Source organism: Amphibalanus amphitrite, unplaced genomic scaffold (genome assembly GCF_019059575.1).
Source record: "Amphibalanus amphitrite isolate SeventyFive unplaced genomic scaffold, NRLGWU_Aamphi_draft 000063F_arrow, whole genome shotgun sequence".
Taxonomy (NCBI): Eukaryota; Metazoa; Arthropoda; class Thecostraca; order Balanomorpha; family Balanidae; genus Amphibalanus; species Amphibalanus amphitrite.
The window spans coordinates 912,513-926,874 of NW_024881559.1; the positions used below are offsets into that span (position 1 = coordinate 912,513).

Genomic DNA, 14,362 nt, shown 5'->3' on the forward strand with positions numbered 1-14,362 from the left:
GTTACGAAGCAACAAACTTCGGGATGTCGCGCACTTAAGTTACACCACCAAGATGCGTTTAAAAACAGTAAGAATGTATTTCACTGATGACTAAATGCATTTGCACAGTTTACTAAGTCAACTGTTTAGTTTATAAGGCACATACATAAGCAAGACACGCGTGAAAGAATGTTTTGGACTAGATCCTGTGCTTTGCTGGGTCTGCACTGGTCCCCGACCGGTCAGGAGCGTCGTGCCCTGGCCCGGCCTCTGGCCCTGCCGCCTCCGCGCCGGCCGCGGCCGCGAGCACCCTTCTTCCGTCCCGTGCCGCCGCCGAGGCGCCCTGCCGACGAGAACTGGTTGTGGTAGTCGATGCACGAGCCGGTCTGCGCGCTGATCCGCTGGAACGTCGGCGAGAAGCCCGAGCCTGAGACGGGAGAGGAGGCGTCAGTCCGGCCAGCACAACGATAAGGGGCGACACCTCGCCAGCGGCCAGCCTACTGCGCTGGCCACTGCCCGGTCCGAATCCAGCCTAGTCGGCTACAGACAACACAAAGCACATTCTATTGAGAAACGCGCTATGCACCGGCTATGGAGACGTAACAGTGTCAAGTTACGAGGTTTTGCGTCGCCGTGCGATTTAGGAAACCTTGACGGCAAGGCAACTAATCAATTATAGCATGATAATGAAAAGATTACAGGTCCCACCCGGGTGCCTGAAGCTCAGTCCTGTGTGCTTGCGTTCCGACCATGTCCCTCCCTGGTGCCTGTCTGACCTGAGAATATTCCGGTGTTCGCGTGTCGGCCGCTGCCGTTCTGTACGGGAGTGAGCGGAACCGTCAATGGCGGCCGGACGTCCTCAGGTACCCCGTTCGCCTCGCCACCTGCAACATCGGATGAAGGCGGGTGCGAGTCGTAGGGCGAAGACGGGGTTAGTCGCTGGGTGGAGACGGGGTTAGTCGCCGGGCGGAGACGGGTTAGTCGCCGGAAAGAAACGGGGTTAGTCACCAGGCGGAGAGTGGGGGGGGGGGGGTAGTCGCCGGGTAGGGACCGGGTTAGCCACTGCACTGGGCGGAGACTAGGGGTTGTCGCGGGAAGAAGCCGGGGTTAGTCACCGGACGGGAGACTAGATCAGTCATCGTTACCGGGTGGGGACAGGCGTCGGGCCTTTCGACTGCTGCACGGTGGGCGCGCTACAAGGCGCCCACCGTGCAGGGGGTCCTGGAACGACTCTTATACGCACGGGGAGCCTCATCAGAGTTCGGACTGTCCTTATCAGTATCCACTATTAAATATCAACAACTCATCGCATGAGAAGAGCGGCATTGTCGAGCTATATCTATTGTAATAGATACCTAATCATCGGCAAGCGTCATGATTCATCACTCACGATCCCAAAATCGTCGATTTATTTCAACCATCCGTTACCTGACATGCACATGATTCAGGTTTCCAGCAAGGTTAACAATGCGGTTGTGTCACCTGGTCTTCAGTCCACCACCGGCCAAGAGTCAGGCACCAGACTTGTGAGGTTGCGAACATGCATTACCACTGTATCCAGCCTCCCGTTCTTCCACGCGCCACTGTCGTGGGTCCCACAAGTCTCCGCTCTGTGGCCGCCGCACCTGTCGCTCGGTGCGGTTCTCACCAGGACTCTGTCGCCGCCGCCTCAGGCACTCGTCCACGTGGTCCAGGTAGGCGGGCCCCTCCTCGAGCAGCTGGTCGCAGAGCCGGCACCGCTGGTGGCCGCGCGGCGTCCTGGTGGCACAGCGCGTCACTGTCTGCTGCCCGGGCACCGCGGATCCGCAGTGCCGCCGGCCGCCCCCGCGGGAGCTCGGTCCGTGGGTCGGAGACGATTCACTTAGGTACATTACGAGTGATCATTACTCGTGACTTGTATAAAGGAAAACTAAAAATTAATCGAAGCAAAACATAACTGAACTCGCTAAACCAAAGATCAAATCATGAGAGGTGGTGAAACATGGCGCTAGCGGGAACGGGGACTCAGTTGCGATGAACCCCACCAGCGATGGTGCAATGATTAGTGTGATGAGGCTGGAGGCAAATCAAAGGCGTGACAGCAATGACGCCCGTTACGAAATACGAGGCAAGGTTTAAATAAAAAAGGCAAGAAAAAATAAGAATAGATAAGATAACCCCTCGCTGGCGGGTCCCCATCACTTGAAAATATTTTGACCAGGACCATGTGAAGAAATGTAGCCATTCTCCCATGTAATAATTCACTGGCAGTGTTCGTCATTCCCACGTTATGATGTTCGCTGTCTTTGCAGCATCTATACCGAAGACTTGCAACCGTTCCTCGCACAGAACTGTGCGCTTGCAGTGTAAAACAGACGGCTTCCGCGGTAGTGCTGGCCATTTCTGGACATCGTTCAAACACCAAAACAACCCGTGTCCGCGATAGACAGGCCATTTCTGCTGGTATCTCGACCGTTCGACCGTTCTCTCCAAGAGGCCCAGCTAACATGCGCTGGGCAGAGGAGACAATATCTGCCCGATGACTGATCATCCCTCTTGGAGCTGACCACCACCCTCTGTGAAGCTGGCCGCACACTCTGTGCATCTGACCTTTTCCTGTGTAATGGACCGCCCTCCCCTGTGGGTAGGACCCCGCCCGACTCCCTGTGAAACTGATCGTCCTCTGTGGAACTGAACGGCCACCCTCTGTGAACCTGACCGTCCCTCTCAGAACCCGGACTGACCGTTCGCGGATGGCGTTGGTGGCCGACCGGCGCATCGGCGGAGACGGACTCTCCTCTATCTCCATCACGTCGTCACCTTCACACCGACTGGCGTGCGCCTGAAACAAAACAGCCGCTCTCACAATCTGCCACCATCGCCAACCTCCGTGGTCACCACCATCGGTATCAACAATGAAGCTTCACATTAGACTCCCGTAATGGAAATTTTTAGCTATACAATGCAATTGATATTGATAGACAACCGTTTTCCAATTATGATTCATACCATGCAATACTTTCAACGTAGCCCTCAACCCAACAGATATGAATTGTAATCGAGATTTCCTAACCAAATCATGTGTCAATTACCACATAAAGTCCACATCAACGTCTACCGCTACATTTACCGTAACAAAATCCGAATGTCAATGACAGTTCGCGTTCCTCCGAGCGTTCACCTCGATTTTGTCGCTGGGGAAGAAGGCAGCACAGAGCGGACACTGCACCCTCTGTCCGGCGGCGTCTCCTGAAGCTGCTGCAGCCGCACCGTTACTTGTCCCAGACGGGGTGGCCAATACGCCGTCGCCACCATCACCAGAACTGGAGGGTCGCGACCGGCCGATATCGGAGGGTCCCGGCCGGCCGGTGGTGGCGTCAGAGGACCCTAACCGGTTCCCACCGGTAGCGGGGAGCCTCCCTCCCCGACCGGTAGCACGGGCGCGACTGGTCGCCGGTGCGCCACCGTCGTCATCCGAAGACGAAGAGTTAACGCCGGCAGTCAGCGCGGAGGCCGCTGGCTGCTTAGACGGACCTCCCGGCGCCTGAAAAAGTGGTCTGCATTCAGCGGCTCTGGAGGAAACACATTCCTATCACAGAATGCGGATAGTGGTGCGCGAGATAACTATTTTTACCAGCGACAAAAGAAGAAATCCTGTGTGCATTTCCTGCTGAGACACTTAGGCCCGAGCTGCGACCCAGACATAACTTGTCTGAGCCTGCGCAGCCTCCCCCATTCCTCCCCTAAAGCCAAATGCCTTCACAAGCTTTCACTCACCTGAACCTTTGTTACCAGCGGCACCATGACGCGGCCGTTCTGGTCGAGCCGTGACCGACGCGGCAGTCGCAGCGGCGCCGGCCGGATCTCGGCGCTGGCCAGACGGCGACGCGACTGTCTGGCCAGACCGGACGGGCCGGCGACCGGCGAGACGGGCCGCCGGCGGGCGGGCGGCGCGGCGGCCGAGGGTGGCTCCTCCTCCGCAGATAGCTCCGGAAGCAGCGGCACGGACAGCGCAGTGCCGCGGGACAGCGGGCCGCCGCTCGAACTGGGTCGCTCTGGGGGACTGGACCCATCGGCGGCGGCAGCGTCTGGGCGAGGCCGGGTGGACAGTTTGAGTGACAGTTTGGTCGTGGCCGGCCGTTTCTTTGCCGAGTGTGTGTCGATGGCGCGCTGCAGCAGCTGGCTGGCCCGCGAGTGTTGGCGGCCACCGTCCACGGTCGGCAGACCGCCGGAAACCCCCGGCTCACGCGGCTGGGGCGGCGGCGATGTTGGTCGCCGCTGTTGCGGACTTGGTGGAGGCTCAGGACTCGGCGTCTTATCGGGTTCGGGCGTGACTGACGGCTTCCTCCGCGTCGCTGGCATTTTACCAGACTCGGGCGCCGCTGATCTTTTCCGCGCGGCAGGCACCTTATCAGTGTCGGGCGCGGCTGACCTTTTCCGAGCCAGTGGTGCCTTCGGCCGGTACTCGAGCCGCGCCGGGTCGAGCCGCGACGGCAGGCTGGACTCGTGGAAGGTGCGTGACGGCGGTATATCGTCCTGCCAGGTGCGCTGCTCGGCGGCGGCCAGCGCACGCTCCTGCTGCTGCTCCAGGTGACGCAGCACGCGGTGCACATTCTCCTCCACCGACCGGCCGTCCGAGAGGAGCTCCAGCAGCCGCGTGGCGCGCTCCGAGCGCTCCACCGCCTCCCGACGGCCCTCGTGGTTCACGTAGTACAGTTTCGGCCGCGGCGGCGATGCTGGCGGACTGTCAGCCGGCGACGCCGCAGGCTCCGATCCACTGTCAGCCGGCGACGCCGCAGGCTCCGATCCACTGTCAGCCGGCGACGCCGCAGGCTCCGATCCACTGTCAGCCGGCGACGCCGCAGGCTCCGATCCACTGTCAGCCGGCGACGCCGCAGGCTCCGATCCACTGTCAGCCGGCGACGCCGCAGGCTCCGATCCACTGTCAGCCGGCGACGCCGCAGGCTCCGATCCACTGTCAGCCGGCGACGCCGCAGGCTCCGATCCACTGTCAGCCGGCGACGCCGCAGGCTCCGATCCACTGTCAGCCGGCGACGCCGCAGGCTCCGATCCACTGTCGCGCGCCGCCGACCGTCGACGGCCTGCAGTGGTCTCTTTGACAGAACTATCGGAGCTGTCTGAGCTGTCTCCCGAGTCACGGGCTCCACCCGAGGTGGTCGCTACCTTAGCAGGCCCCTGGTCGGTGTCTGCTGTACTTCGAAGACGCTTCTCTTGGTTGCCTGATGTCCGTGACTTCCGCTCCCGAGTGTCTGTGACAACGACTCTGCGACTGTCTGCTGCCGGCGGTTTGGGCGGCTCGCTGCTTGTCCGGCTGTCCGCAGTCCGCACATCTGCAGCCCGGCTGTCTGCTGTCTGCGACTCCCGCTGCACGGGTTCTGACACGATGACTGTGCGGCTGGCGCCGGCCGGAGCGCGCAGTGGTCGCCGTCTCTGCGCCAGCGCCGCCCCGCCGATCAGCGGCGAAGGCTCAGCTCCCGGAGACGCATCGGTCATGCTCGTCCCTGCAGAGGACGCATGACGCTTCAGCGCAGGCGAACTCTGCAACATAGTACGAAACATGTTAGACAGATTAAAAAACAGGCACAGGTAGGGGGATCCCAAAGGTGAGAGTAACCTTTGGAGGTCCAAAACGCATTTAAGAATGATACGTCTGTATTATGATGCGCCGGCTTGCGCGCAAAAATATGAGCAGAACTAATGTTGTGGAGAAACTGGGCACGAAGTAGTCCTATTTGCTGTAATGGTTAGTTCAGAATCAAATAAATTCAAACGAGAGGGGAAAAATACGTGCGGACGAAGTTGCACGCTTTACCTGAAGAATAACTACGTCATCCTCTTTCTTGAGTCGACTTTCTTGCTCTGACTGCGCTGATATTTTCGATACTTCCAACGTCTGTATCAGCTGTCGTTTCTCAATTCTTGTCATTTCATCTTCATATAATCCATATTCTGAAACATCAAGTGGTGTTCGCAATAAAATGACTAAAAATAGAGTGAAGTTAACCCGCACCATCGGGGGACACAGCCGCACAACTACAAGTACGCACCTCCCCTACTCCAATAATTTTCGCAAACATCTAAAAAAAAAACCTTCGGCATGCAGGAACGCCCTTGCTTTGCAAACCTTATCACACACCTTTTCTGCTTTTACTGTAAAAACTTAAGACCCAAGTCATTCAATGTCATGTCACCAAGCCCCGTCAAGTAACCCAATCTTTAAAAAATAAATGCTCGTTATAGCTACACTGATTGAAACATTCAGTGATCGATAAGCGTGATAGGAAGCATTAAACTTAATCTAGGATTTTAGCATCAGTGATTTCAAGTCAGATATTTTTGCTTAGCTATCTCTCCAATACCTTTAACCCGATGCGAGGGCTGTTATCAATTTGAAAAGCCCCCCCCCCCCCCCAAAATAAAACATTGATTACTATCTTGGAAAAAAAAATCACTATAAGGGCAATGACACACATTGTTTGTAGCTCACCTTCGAGAATCCTGTCCATTTCTGAATCTGACATATCCTTGTCCATTGGTTGAGACATGTCTGAAACGGAATATAAATAGAAAGCATTAGTGTGGATGCAAAAGCGCCATAAGGATGATGCCTGATGAATGGGGAATGAATGGGAAAGCATGAAGCCATGAAGGCTACTGGTCAGTCAAGCCTTAAGCCTATGCCCTGTTGATGTGTAATACCTACTGAAAAAGTAAGATGCTGATTCCAGAAATAGAGTCGAGAGTCCGAGACACTTCTAACGTCCATTATGCCCAGCACTCAGCAGCAGGGTTGCGAAGTCAATGGATTTTCGGAGGCTCTGACTTTGACTTCCAAAGTTGACTCCGACTCCAACTCCGATCAAAAATGTCGACTCCGACCGACCCCAAGTCCGACTTCACAGCCCTGCTCAGCAGTGTCCACTCAAGAAGTAAAAGCTACAGAGCACTAACTGAGGAATGTGGATGCATTTCATAATTCCTGTTCCCAATGTTTAGGCATGTTCCCTATTATAGTCAGCATCTGTTGGTTTATCAGGCAGGTGACGCGTGCTAATAGGGTCAAGTATGGGCTAGATTAGCATCGAGGGGGCTGGGAAGTGGAATTTGCTTTCTTCCCGTGAAAAAGTAAAATGCTTGCAAGTCCTTTAATCCAAACAAGATATAAAATAATCAGGATACAAAATCAACAACCAATGTTGTTCAACACTTTATTCACGACTTGCCGAAGTCCATGCAGAACTCCATCAAAGTCCTCGCAGTTCGCAGATGATACTAAAATCTTCGGAACGCCATCAAACACGGGATCAATCTTAGCCCGCGCCCTGCTGGAAGGGGGGCGGGCGAAACATCCCCCTTTTCTTTTCAGTCGATATCTCCTTAAGTAACGCAGATATCGCTACCAAACTTTCAGGACCCTTCCGAGCATGAATTTACAACTTGTGACCAAAACTTTTCCCAAAGACTATGATATAATGGCCTCAAATGACGTCAGAGTGACGTCTGTCCCGCCATTTTTGACAAAAAAGGTTTTAGGGGAAGAGCTGTCACGCCTGCAGTTTTGAAGATAGAGACAATGTTTTGAATCAAAAAGGTGCTGAATAAACAGGGCTACAAAACGCTATCACAGATCTTTTTAAATTTTGATTTTGACCCTCAGAACGTTAATAGAACTATTGGTCTGCTATTGACATGCCAAATTTGAGCTCGATAGCTTCATATTTGGCAAAGATATGGCGAAAAAAACTGGTAAAAATCTATTATGTAAAATTTCTAACTCAAATTTAAGCCGTTATAGCCCACGTAGAGTAAAACGAAGACCACCATTGCATTCCCCGTGATAAGCTGCATTGAATAAATGCTTTTTTAATATAAAACATCAACTTTGTTGACTTTTTTTACCTGACCTTGGCCTGACCTCTATAAATACATAACCTAAACCGGCCCCAATGGTCGTCTAACCCACACCATTGAATTTCAAATGTAAAATTGGCCATAAAACATTTATCACACGACCCTAGTAGGTATAGTTTGGCTCACATTGTGACCCTTGGTGACCCTTCATATACTTGATTGGTAGGCAGACAACTGAACCAGTGACAACTGAACCAGGGACAACTGAACCAGTAAAACTGAACCAGGGACAACTGAACCAGTCACAACTGAGCCAGTGACAACTGAACCAGTGACAACTGAACCAGCGACAACTGAACCAGGGACAACTGAACCAGTGACAACTGAACCAGGGACAGCTGAACCAGTGACAACTGAACCAGTGGACAACTGAACCAGTTGACAACTGAACCAGTGGACAACTGAACCAGTGACAACTGAACCAGTGACAACTGAGCCAGTTCAGTTGTCACTGGTGACAACTGAACCAGTGACAACTGAACCAGTATGACAACTGAACCAGTGACAACTGAACCAGTGACAACTGAACCAGTGGACAACTGAACCAGTGACAACTGAACCAGTATGGCAAGTGAACCAGTGGACGACTGAACCAGTGGACAACTGAACCAGTGGACAACTTATGTCGTACTGCGCTGTATAGGTATAAGGTAGCGCGTGGCTGGACGGACGGTCTGTGCCAATCTGCCGGTCTGCCAATTGATCTGTGTCCGATCTATTAGAGTGTCCGTCCGAGAGCCGTACGACGGCTGACAGGGCTGACAGAGCCTGGTGGTCGCGAACTGGTATGGTAACCGTTACGCCCACCTGGGACGCCCGAATAGTTAGCAACGTATAAATAATATTCACTTTGATGGCCTAACTCGGGACAGACAGGGCACGCAACGTGGGCTTGGCAGAGTTCAGTCGGCCTGGGCCCAGAGGAATCTCCGGTATATGAATGGATTCACTGCTCGGGCTTACATCGGGCTTACGCCAAACGTCGCACAACTAGGGCTAAACAACGGCTGTCCAGAGCTCGCCGAGAGGGCATATACCTCCGGCAGAGAATGGGCTTTAGTCGGCGTTTTTGTGTCATACGCCGACTTTAGTCTTTAGCCCAAGCGCTTGCCGACTTTAGTCCAAGCGCTAGCCGACTTTGGCCCGACTAAAAATCTCGGGCAAGCCGCACTTCAGCCTGCTTAGGCCCAGAGTAAAATTGCTTGCTGGGCTACTGGTTAGTGGTTCAGTTGTCACTGGTTCAGTTGTCACTGGTTTAGTTGTCCACTGGTTCAGTTGTCACTGGTTCAGTTGTCACTGGTTCAGTTGTCACTGGTTCAGTTGTCACTGGTTCAGTTGTCACTGGTTCAGTTGTCACTGGTTCAGTTGTCACTGGTTCAGTTGTCACTGGTTCAGTTGTCACTGGTTCAGTTGTCACTGGCTCAGTTGTCCCTGGTTCAGCTGTCACTGGTTCAGTTGTCCCTGGTTCAGTTGTCACTGGTTCAGTTGTCCTGGTTCAGTTGTCACTGGTTCAGTTGTCATGGAACCGGAGGAGGGCACTGCCGACTTTTGGTCCCATTCTTTCCATGCAATGCCCATAGTGATAGGGCTAATGTTAAAATGCCAAAATCAAGTGGTTCCATGACAACTGAACCAGTGACAACTGAACCAGAGGGCTGTTCACGGGCCCTGTGTGCGGTCGGACCGCACACAGCCTCCAAGCTCCGCCCACCGCGTCCCTACGTCAGCCTTCCGTCACCGCACACAGCGATCGCTGTGGCCGGTCGGGACTGGCCACAGCGAACCGTCCACCGCACGCAGCCGTGACGTCAGAGCCACCTACCCATCCCCTACCCCCACGCCTGCTGGACGCACCGCACACACCGCACGCAGCAGTGTGCGGTGCCCGTGAACACCCCTCAGGACAACTGAACCAGTGACAACTGAACCTTTCAGACACTGTTTCCATCTCATCCCATCCCACTCCTCATCCGCCAGGTTGCTAAGCGAGGAAACCCAACTAGAGAGTTTGAACATGTCAGTTTGAAACAAAATATGTCAAATTACTAGAAGTTATAGCAAAATTATAGAATCAGAATGCGATCAATGAAGTAAATGAGTTCAAGTTGAATTGAAGAGAATAAACAAAATGAAACTTACCTAGTACCTACTACTTACTACCTTTTCACTGATGTAGACAATCAGATCTCATACAGTGACGTTAAATTGAGATGCTCATTGGCACAAATGACAGGATTTATATCTTCAGAGCAAGAAGCTCAAAAGGTAAAAAATTAATTTCAACTTAGACGCCCGCTAACAACCGCCTTGGCCCATCACTGATCACCATAAAATTTTGATTTGAAACCGCGGATAAATCGAGGCCATCCAAGGCGATACTAATCGTACTGTTCTTTTTCAAGCATTCCCACAAACATGTGCACAAACATGCAAAAATTATTTCATTGATTTGTCGACTTTTTCAATTGCCTGTCCGTCATCATGAATTGCGTATCAATGAACATAAGAGTTGGAAACATTGTAACCGTTTTTGTATTTCTCTGTTGCTGCCAAATGTTAACGATGAACGAAGTATTCCCTTACAAAATTAGTGGCGCTTACAGAGGCTAGGCTAGCTCATTTATTTTTCGATAATTTCGATGCATTTATGTTTGCATATTAAGAGGGGATAAGTTTGTAAATTATAAAGCACCATTGGCATCTTTTGCAACATAACGGGTACAGCGATAAGCGTGCAACAATCCCTATGTAAACGGGGCTATATTGTTACCTAGGTAGGTACGTACCTACTCATATTCGCGTTTTTCACCGAAAACGTCCACAAGTTCACATCGCTCCAAATACGAAAAAAAATCCATTTTCCATGCAAGGTGCTTACAGGCAGTAGTGACCGAAGTAGCGATGAGCAGTGAACCGTATTACCTGGTCGTCCCGCGACCCCGGCACCGTTTAGTAGTGGCCCAGATTCCAGAAGGCCGGCTGGAGTTCGGTCGATAGTATAAAGCGTAGCCTGGATACTCAGACCGTACACAAACACAACACACAGCCCCCGCGCGGCACGCATATAGGTACCTAGTGGGACTTGGGTCCGAGCTTTGAGAACTTCCAGTACAAGTGTAGCTCAATGCTCAACACAGCTAATTTAGTGGAATAACGGGCATTGGGTGGCCTAACTAAGGCAGAACACGGAAGTTCTCTGGCCAAACGGTCAAGCAAAAGCCGGCGTGGCTGGACTCCAGGACCAGGCTCGTGATGCTGAAAGCTGCCGAAATAGCGCCGTTTCTCCGTAAGAAGACGGTCCGGTTCGCTGACGACGAGCATCTGCTGCTGCCCCCTCACTCTCGGCTGATGCCGGCTGTGCTGGAGCGCAGGATCAGCCGCGGCCGCCGGTTGCGGCTGCCGGGCGTGCTGCTGCGCCTGATGCCGCTGCTGGTGCTGCTGGTGCTGACCACGGCGCTGCTGCTGCACTCCGGCAGCAGTCGCCCAGTGAGAGTCCGTGTAGGGCCGGTCCGGCCCGCCGCGCCCTCCTACACCACCTGGCTGGCCGGCCTCAGCCCGGAGCTGGCGGCGCCGGCGCGGCTCCAGCGGACGGTGCTGTTTCGCGACGAGCCGGTCAGGTTCAACGACTCTGCACCGGCGCACGTGCCCTGGCCGAGCGATCCCGACTGCCGCAATTTTGTTACCAGGTAACGAGCACGCGATTTTCGGTGTGCAGAGCCGGGCGAGGTCATTCACGGTGTAGAGCGCAATTCATTGTAGAGTGGCTGTGATATAGGTACGCATATCTAGCCATATGATAAGCCAGTACCTATTGAGAATGCATATAACGGAATCTTTGCTATAAGAAAGATGGCTTTCCTAAAAAGGATATCAAGGACTCAGAATCATTAGGTGCGTCATATGTGCCTTTGGCCGTCCTTCGAATCAAGTGCAGTCTTGTTCACTTGACTTACCAGTCAGACAACGACTAGCCTTAGGTGAAGATAGTGACAAGATCTTTGTGGACCCGACTAGCCTTGGATATCATATATGCCTGGTTATATACTTATATAGCATTGGACTTCGAGTCATATGGCCTTGTACTAGCCTCTGCTTCACGGCAAAATTACTTTACTTTCACACAAGATTGCTTTCTTTCTCCTCAAGGCTCACTACGATCTACGAACGGAAGGTTTTCCCTTCAGGTGCTATGCGGTACAGACTACCTTCAGGCGTTTACCGCTAATGCCATCTAGTGGTCTTTTTTAAACTAAGGCTTGCAGAGCCTCCGCGCGGGAGCCATGCGGCACAGTCTACGTTCAGGCGTTTTTCACTAGTGACATCTAGCGACAAGGTTCAAAGTTATCTTGACGAGAATCGACTCCTGACTGCACTGGTATGAGTTTGATTTCTTCACCAAAAAGCATTGCACGCTACATTGTCTCATTTCAGCACAATTAAGCGGTAGCGGTGACTTCAGGCAATAGCTATTATGTCCCCGCGCGCGGGGACATAATAGCATATCGCTATTATCCCGCGGCTGCGGGATAAAAGCGATAGGTAAAAGTCGATATCCCAATGTCACCATCAGCATCAGCATCAGCATAGGAAGGACTAGTAAAGAACTGTATGACAAGCATGCCGCAGTTCGCGTAGTCTTCTACTCCTGAATAAGATATTTTCAGATGCCTACTTGTATCGATAGTTTTTATAAATATACTTCAAACAGACATTTGTTCGGCTTGTTTCAGATTTTCCCGTGAGAAGGAGCTGCCCCCAGTGGCCCTACTGTCTCTCCCCGGCAGCGGAGCGACGTGGCTGCGATACCTCATAGAAGGCTCCACCGGAATATTCACCGGCAGTGTCCACCACTTCACCGAGCTCTACGATAAAGGTATGCCTAACCACGTATCGTATTCTTCTTCAGCTCACAACCGTAGCCATTCCATCTTTCAATTCAGTCCAATCCAGATGTCAATCCAATGTAGTATTTATCTTCTGTATCACTGCGTACAATTTGATAGCGGGTTACTGGGGGACAGTCGAAACAGATACCGGCTGTGGAGTTGTGTACCTACTGCTCGGGTCGGTCGGTTGGGTAACCGCCGTAACCCCTCCTCCCCCCGTCGGGTGCACCGGCCCGCAGGTCTGCTGGGAGAGCTGGCGCCGGAGACAGACGGCAGCACCCTCGTGCAGCAGACCCACCGCGGACCGTACGTCGGCGATCAGCACGGGCACACTGACGACGTCCCACTCGCCCTCGAATTTAAAGTGCCAAAGGTGAGCTGATCCTCTAGCCAAGATCAAACAGGGCAACATACTGCATAGCCACATGCACAACACAACACAGGAAGTGTCGATCGATTCTATAGACGTCGACGCATGATATAGAATACCCGATTTTACACATTGCATGGATCATAAACAACCTATCAGTGCAAGGGCATCTAGCGTCATCAATCAAGTCACGGTCCCAGTATCATTCCGCGTGCAGTCTCTATCTCTGTGTGAAGTCATCTGCCCCTCTGTCTCCCCGCGGTCGGCAGGTGGTGCTGCTGCTGAGGAACCCGTACCGGGCGCTGGTGCACGCGCGCGGACTCGAGGCCGGCCACCGGGACGACCTGCCGCCGTCCCGGCTGGTGCGCGGCACGCGCTGGCACCAGTTTGTCCGGCTGCAGCTGCAGCAGTGGCTCTTCAAGGTGCAGCTGACGCTAGGCATCTCTGAGCGGGTGCACGTGGTCCACTACGAGGAGCTGCAGGTGGGGCTTGCTGAGCTGCACGTGACGTGAGGCTCGTTGGGCTGCAGGTGCGCTTGTCCAGCTTCAGGTTGGGATTGCCAAGGCACAGGTGGGGATTGTGGGACTGCAGGCAGGACTCGTGGAGCTGCAGGGTATTCTTGGAAACGGAGTCCTCAGGTGCCTGTAATGACAGGTCCACATGAGGACATGAGGACCTGTCAGAGTAAATCACCCTTCCCCTCCGTTCATAGCGGCCAGTTGAGACACCCACAATTAGCTAACCCATCCGGGCTCGTTCCTCTGACCGGCGGCCGTCTGTCGTCAGGCGAACCCAGAGGCCGCCCTGCTGGCCGTGCTCGAGTTCCTCGAGCTGTCGGCGCCGGATCGGGCGCGACTCGACTGTCTGAGTGCGCACGGCGACGGTCCGACGCGGCGCGGCCTCGACGCCGCCGTGGCAGTCGAGTTCGCGTTCCGGGAGCCGGAGCTGCGCCGACTGGTGGACAAGCACATCGAGGCCGCGGAAGAGCTGCTCGAGGAGCACACGGCCCGCCTGCCACTCGAAAAATACGAGCTGTACGGCGCCGAGGGCCGGCCGCCGTGACGACCGAGTCGGAGAAAGGCGGCCGCGGAACGCACTGTGAACGGGAGGAGAGCAGCGATACTGTGCTTCAACTGTCACAACGAAGTACTAGTCAGCGGATACTTTAGAAAGTGGTGATAAAAATACCGAAGGGCTCTTGGTGTCTTGGTACATA

At 53.7% G+C, this 14,362-nt stretch overlaps 2 protein-coding genes across 4 annotated transcripts; one reads left to right on the plus strand and one right to left on the minus strand.

Annotated features, from left to right (window-relative positions):
• Nucleotides 1-57: 57 nt before the first annotated feature.
• LOC122378692 (CRACD-like protein) lies at nt 58-10,343 on the minus strand. Of its 3 annotated transcripts, XM_043360069.1 has the most exons (10): nt 7,879-7,899; nt 7,203-7,394; nt 6,467-6,526; nt 5,792-5,928; nt 3,736-5,517; nt 3,140-3,502; nt 2,703-2,800; nt 1,628-1,737; nt 756-863; nt 58-406 (listed from the first exon to the last, which is right to left on the minus strand). In XM_043360069.1, the coding sequence occupies exons 2-10, from the start codon at nt 7,222-7,224 to the stop codon at nt 222-224; spliced, it is 2,865 nt and encodes a 954-aa protein (XP_043216004.1). In that variant the 5' UTR covers nt 7,225-7,394; nt 7,879-7,899; the 3' UTR covers nt 58-221. The 3 variants fall into 3 exon arrangements, 2 of the variants coding, with proteins under 2 accessions (XP_043216004.1, XP_043216005.1); XM_043360070.1 differs by lacking the exons at nt 7,203-7,394; nt 7,879-7,899 and adding an exon at nt 10,030-10,343; XR_006256066.1 differs by lacking the exons at nt 1,628-1,737; nt 7,879-7,899 and having other exon boundaries at nt 353-406; nt 7,203-7,288.
• A 136-nt stretch (nt 10,344-10,479) lies between these two features.
• LOC122378696 (WSCD family member GA21586-like) lies at nt 10,480-14,261 on the plus strand. Its single transcript, XM_043360115.1, has 5 exons — nt 10,480-11,576; nt 12,621-12,763; nt 13,016-13,149; nt 13,416-13,628; nt 13,933-14,261. The coding sequence occupies exons 1-5, from the start codon at nt 11,143-11,145 to the stop codon at nt 14,206-14,208; spliced, it is 1,200 nt and encodes a 399-aa protein (XP_043216050.1). The 5' UTR covers nt 10,480-11,142; the 3' UTR covers nt 14,209-14,261.
• Nucleotides 14,262-14,362: the final 101 nt, after the last annotated feature.

What these genes read in the sequence shown, in the direction of transcription:
- LOC122378696 (XM_043360115.1), top strand. Translation starts at nt 11,143, where the DNA reads ATGCTGAAAGCTGCCGAAATAGCGCCGTTTCTCCGTAAGAAGACGGTC. An exon ending in TGCCGCAATTTTGTTACCAG is followed by an intron (nt 11,577 to 12,620) that starts GTAACGAGCACG and finishes GGCTTGTTTCAG; the next exon opens with ATTTTCCCGTGAGAAGGAGC. An exon ending in CACCGAGCTCTACGATAAAG is followed by an intron (nt 12,764 to 13,015) that starts GTATGCCTAACC and finishes ACCGGCCCGCAG; the next exon opens with GTCTGCTGGGAGAGCTGGCG.
- LOC122378692 (XM_043360069.1), bottom strand. Translation starts at nt 7,224, where the DNA reads ATGGAGTTCTGCATGGACTTCG. An exon ending in TCCCCAGCGACAAAATCGAG is followed by an intron (nt 2,801 to 3,139) that starts GTGAACGCTCGG and finishes GTTTTGTTTCAG; the next exon opens with GCGCACGCCAGTCGGTGTGA. An exon ending in GAACACCGGAATATTCTCAG is followed by an intron (nt 407 to 755) that starts GTCAGACAGGCA and finishes CTCCCGTCTCAG; the next exon opens with GCTCGGGCTTCTCGCCGACG.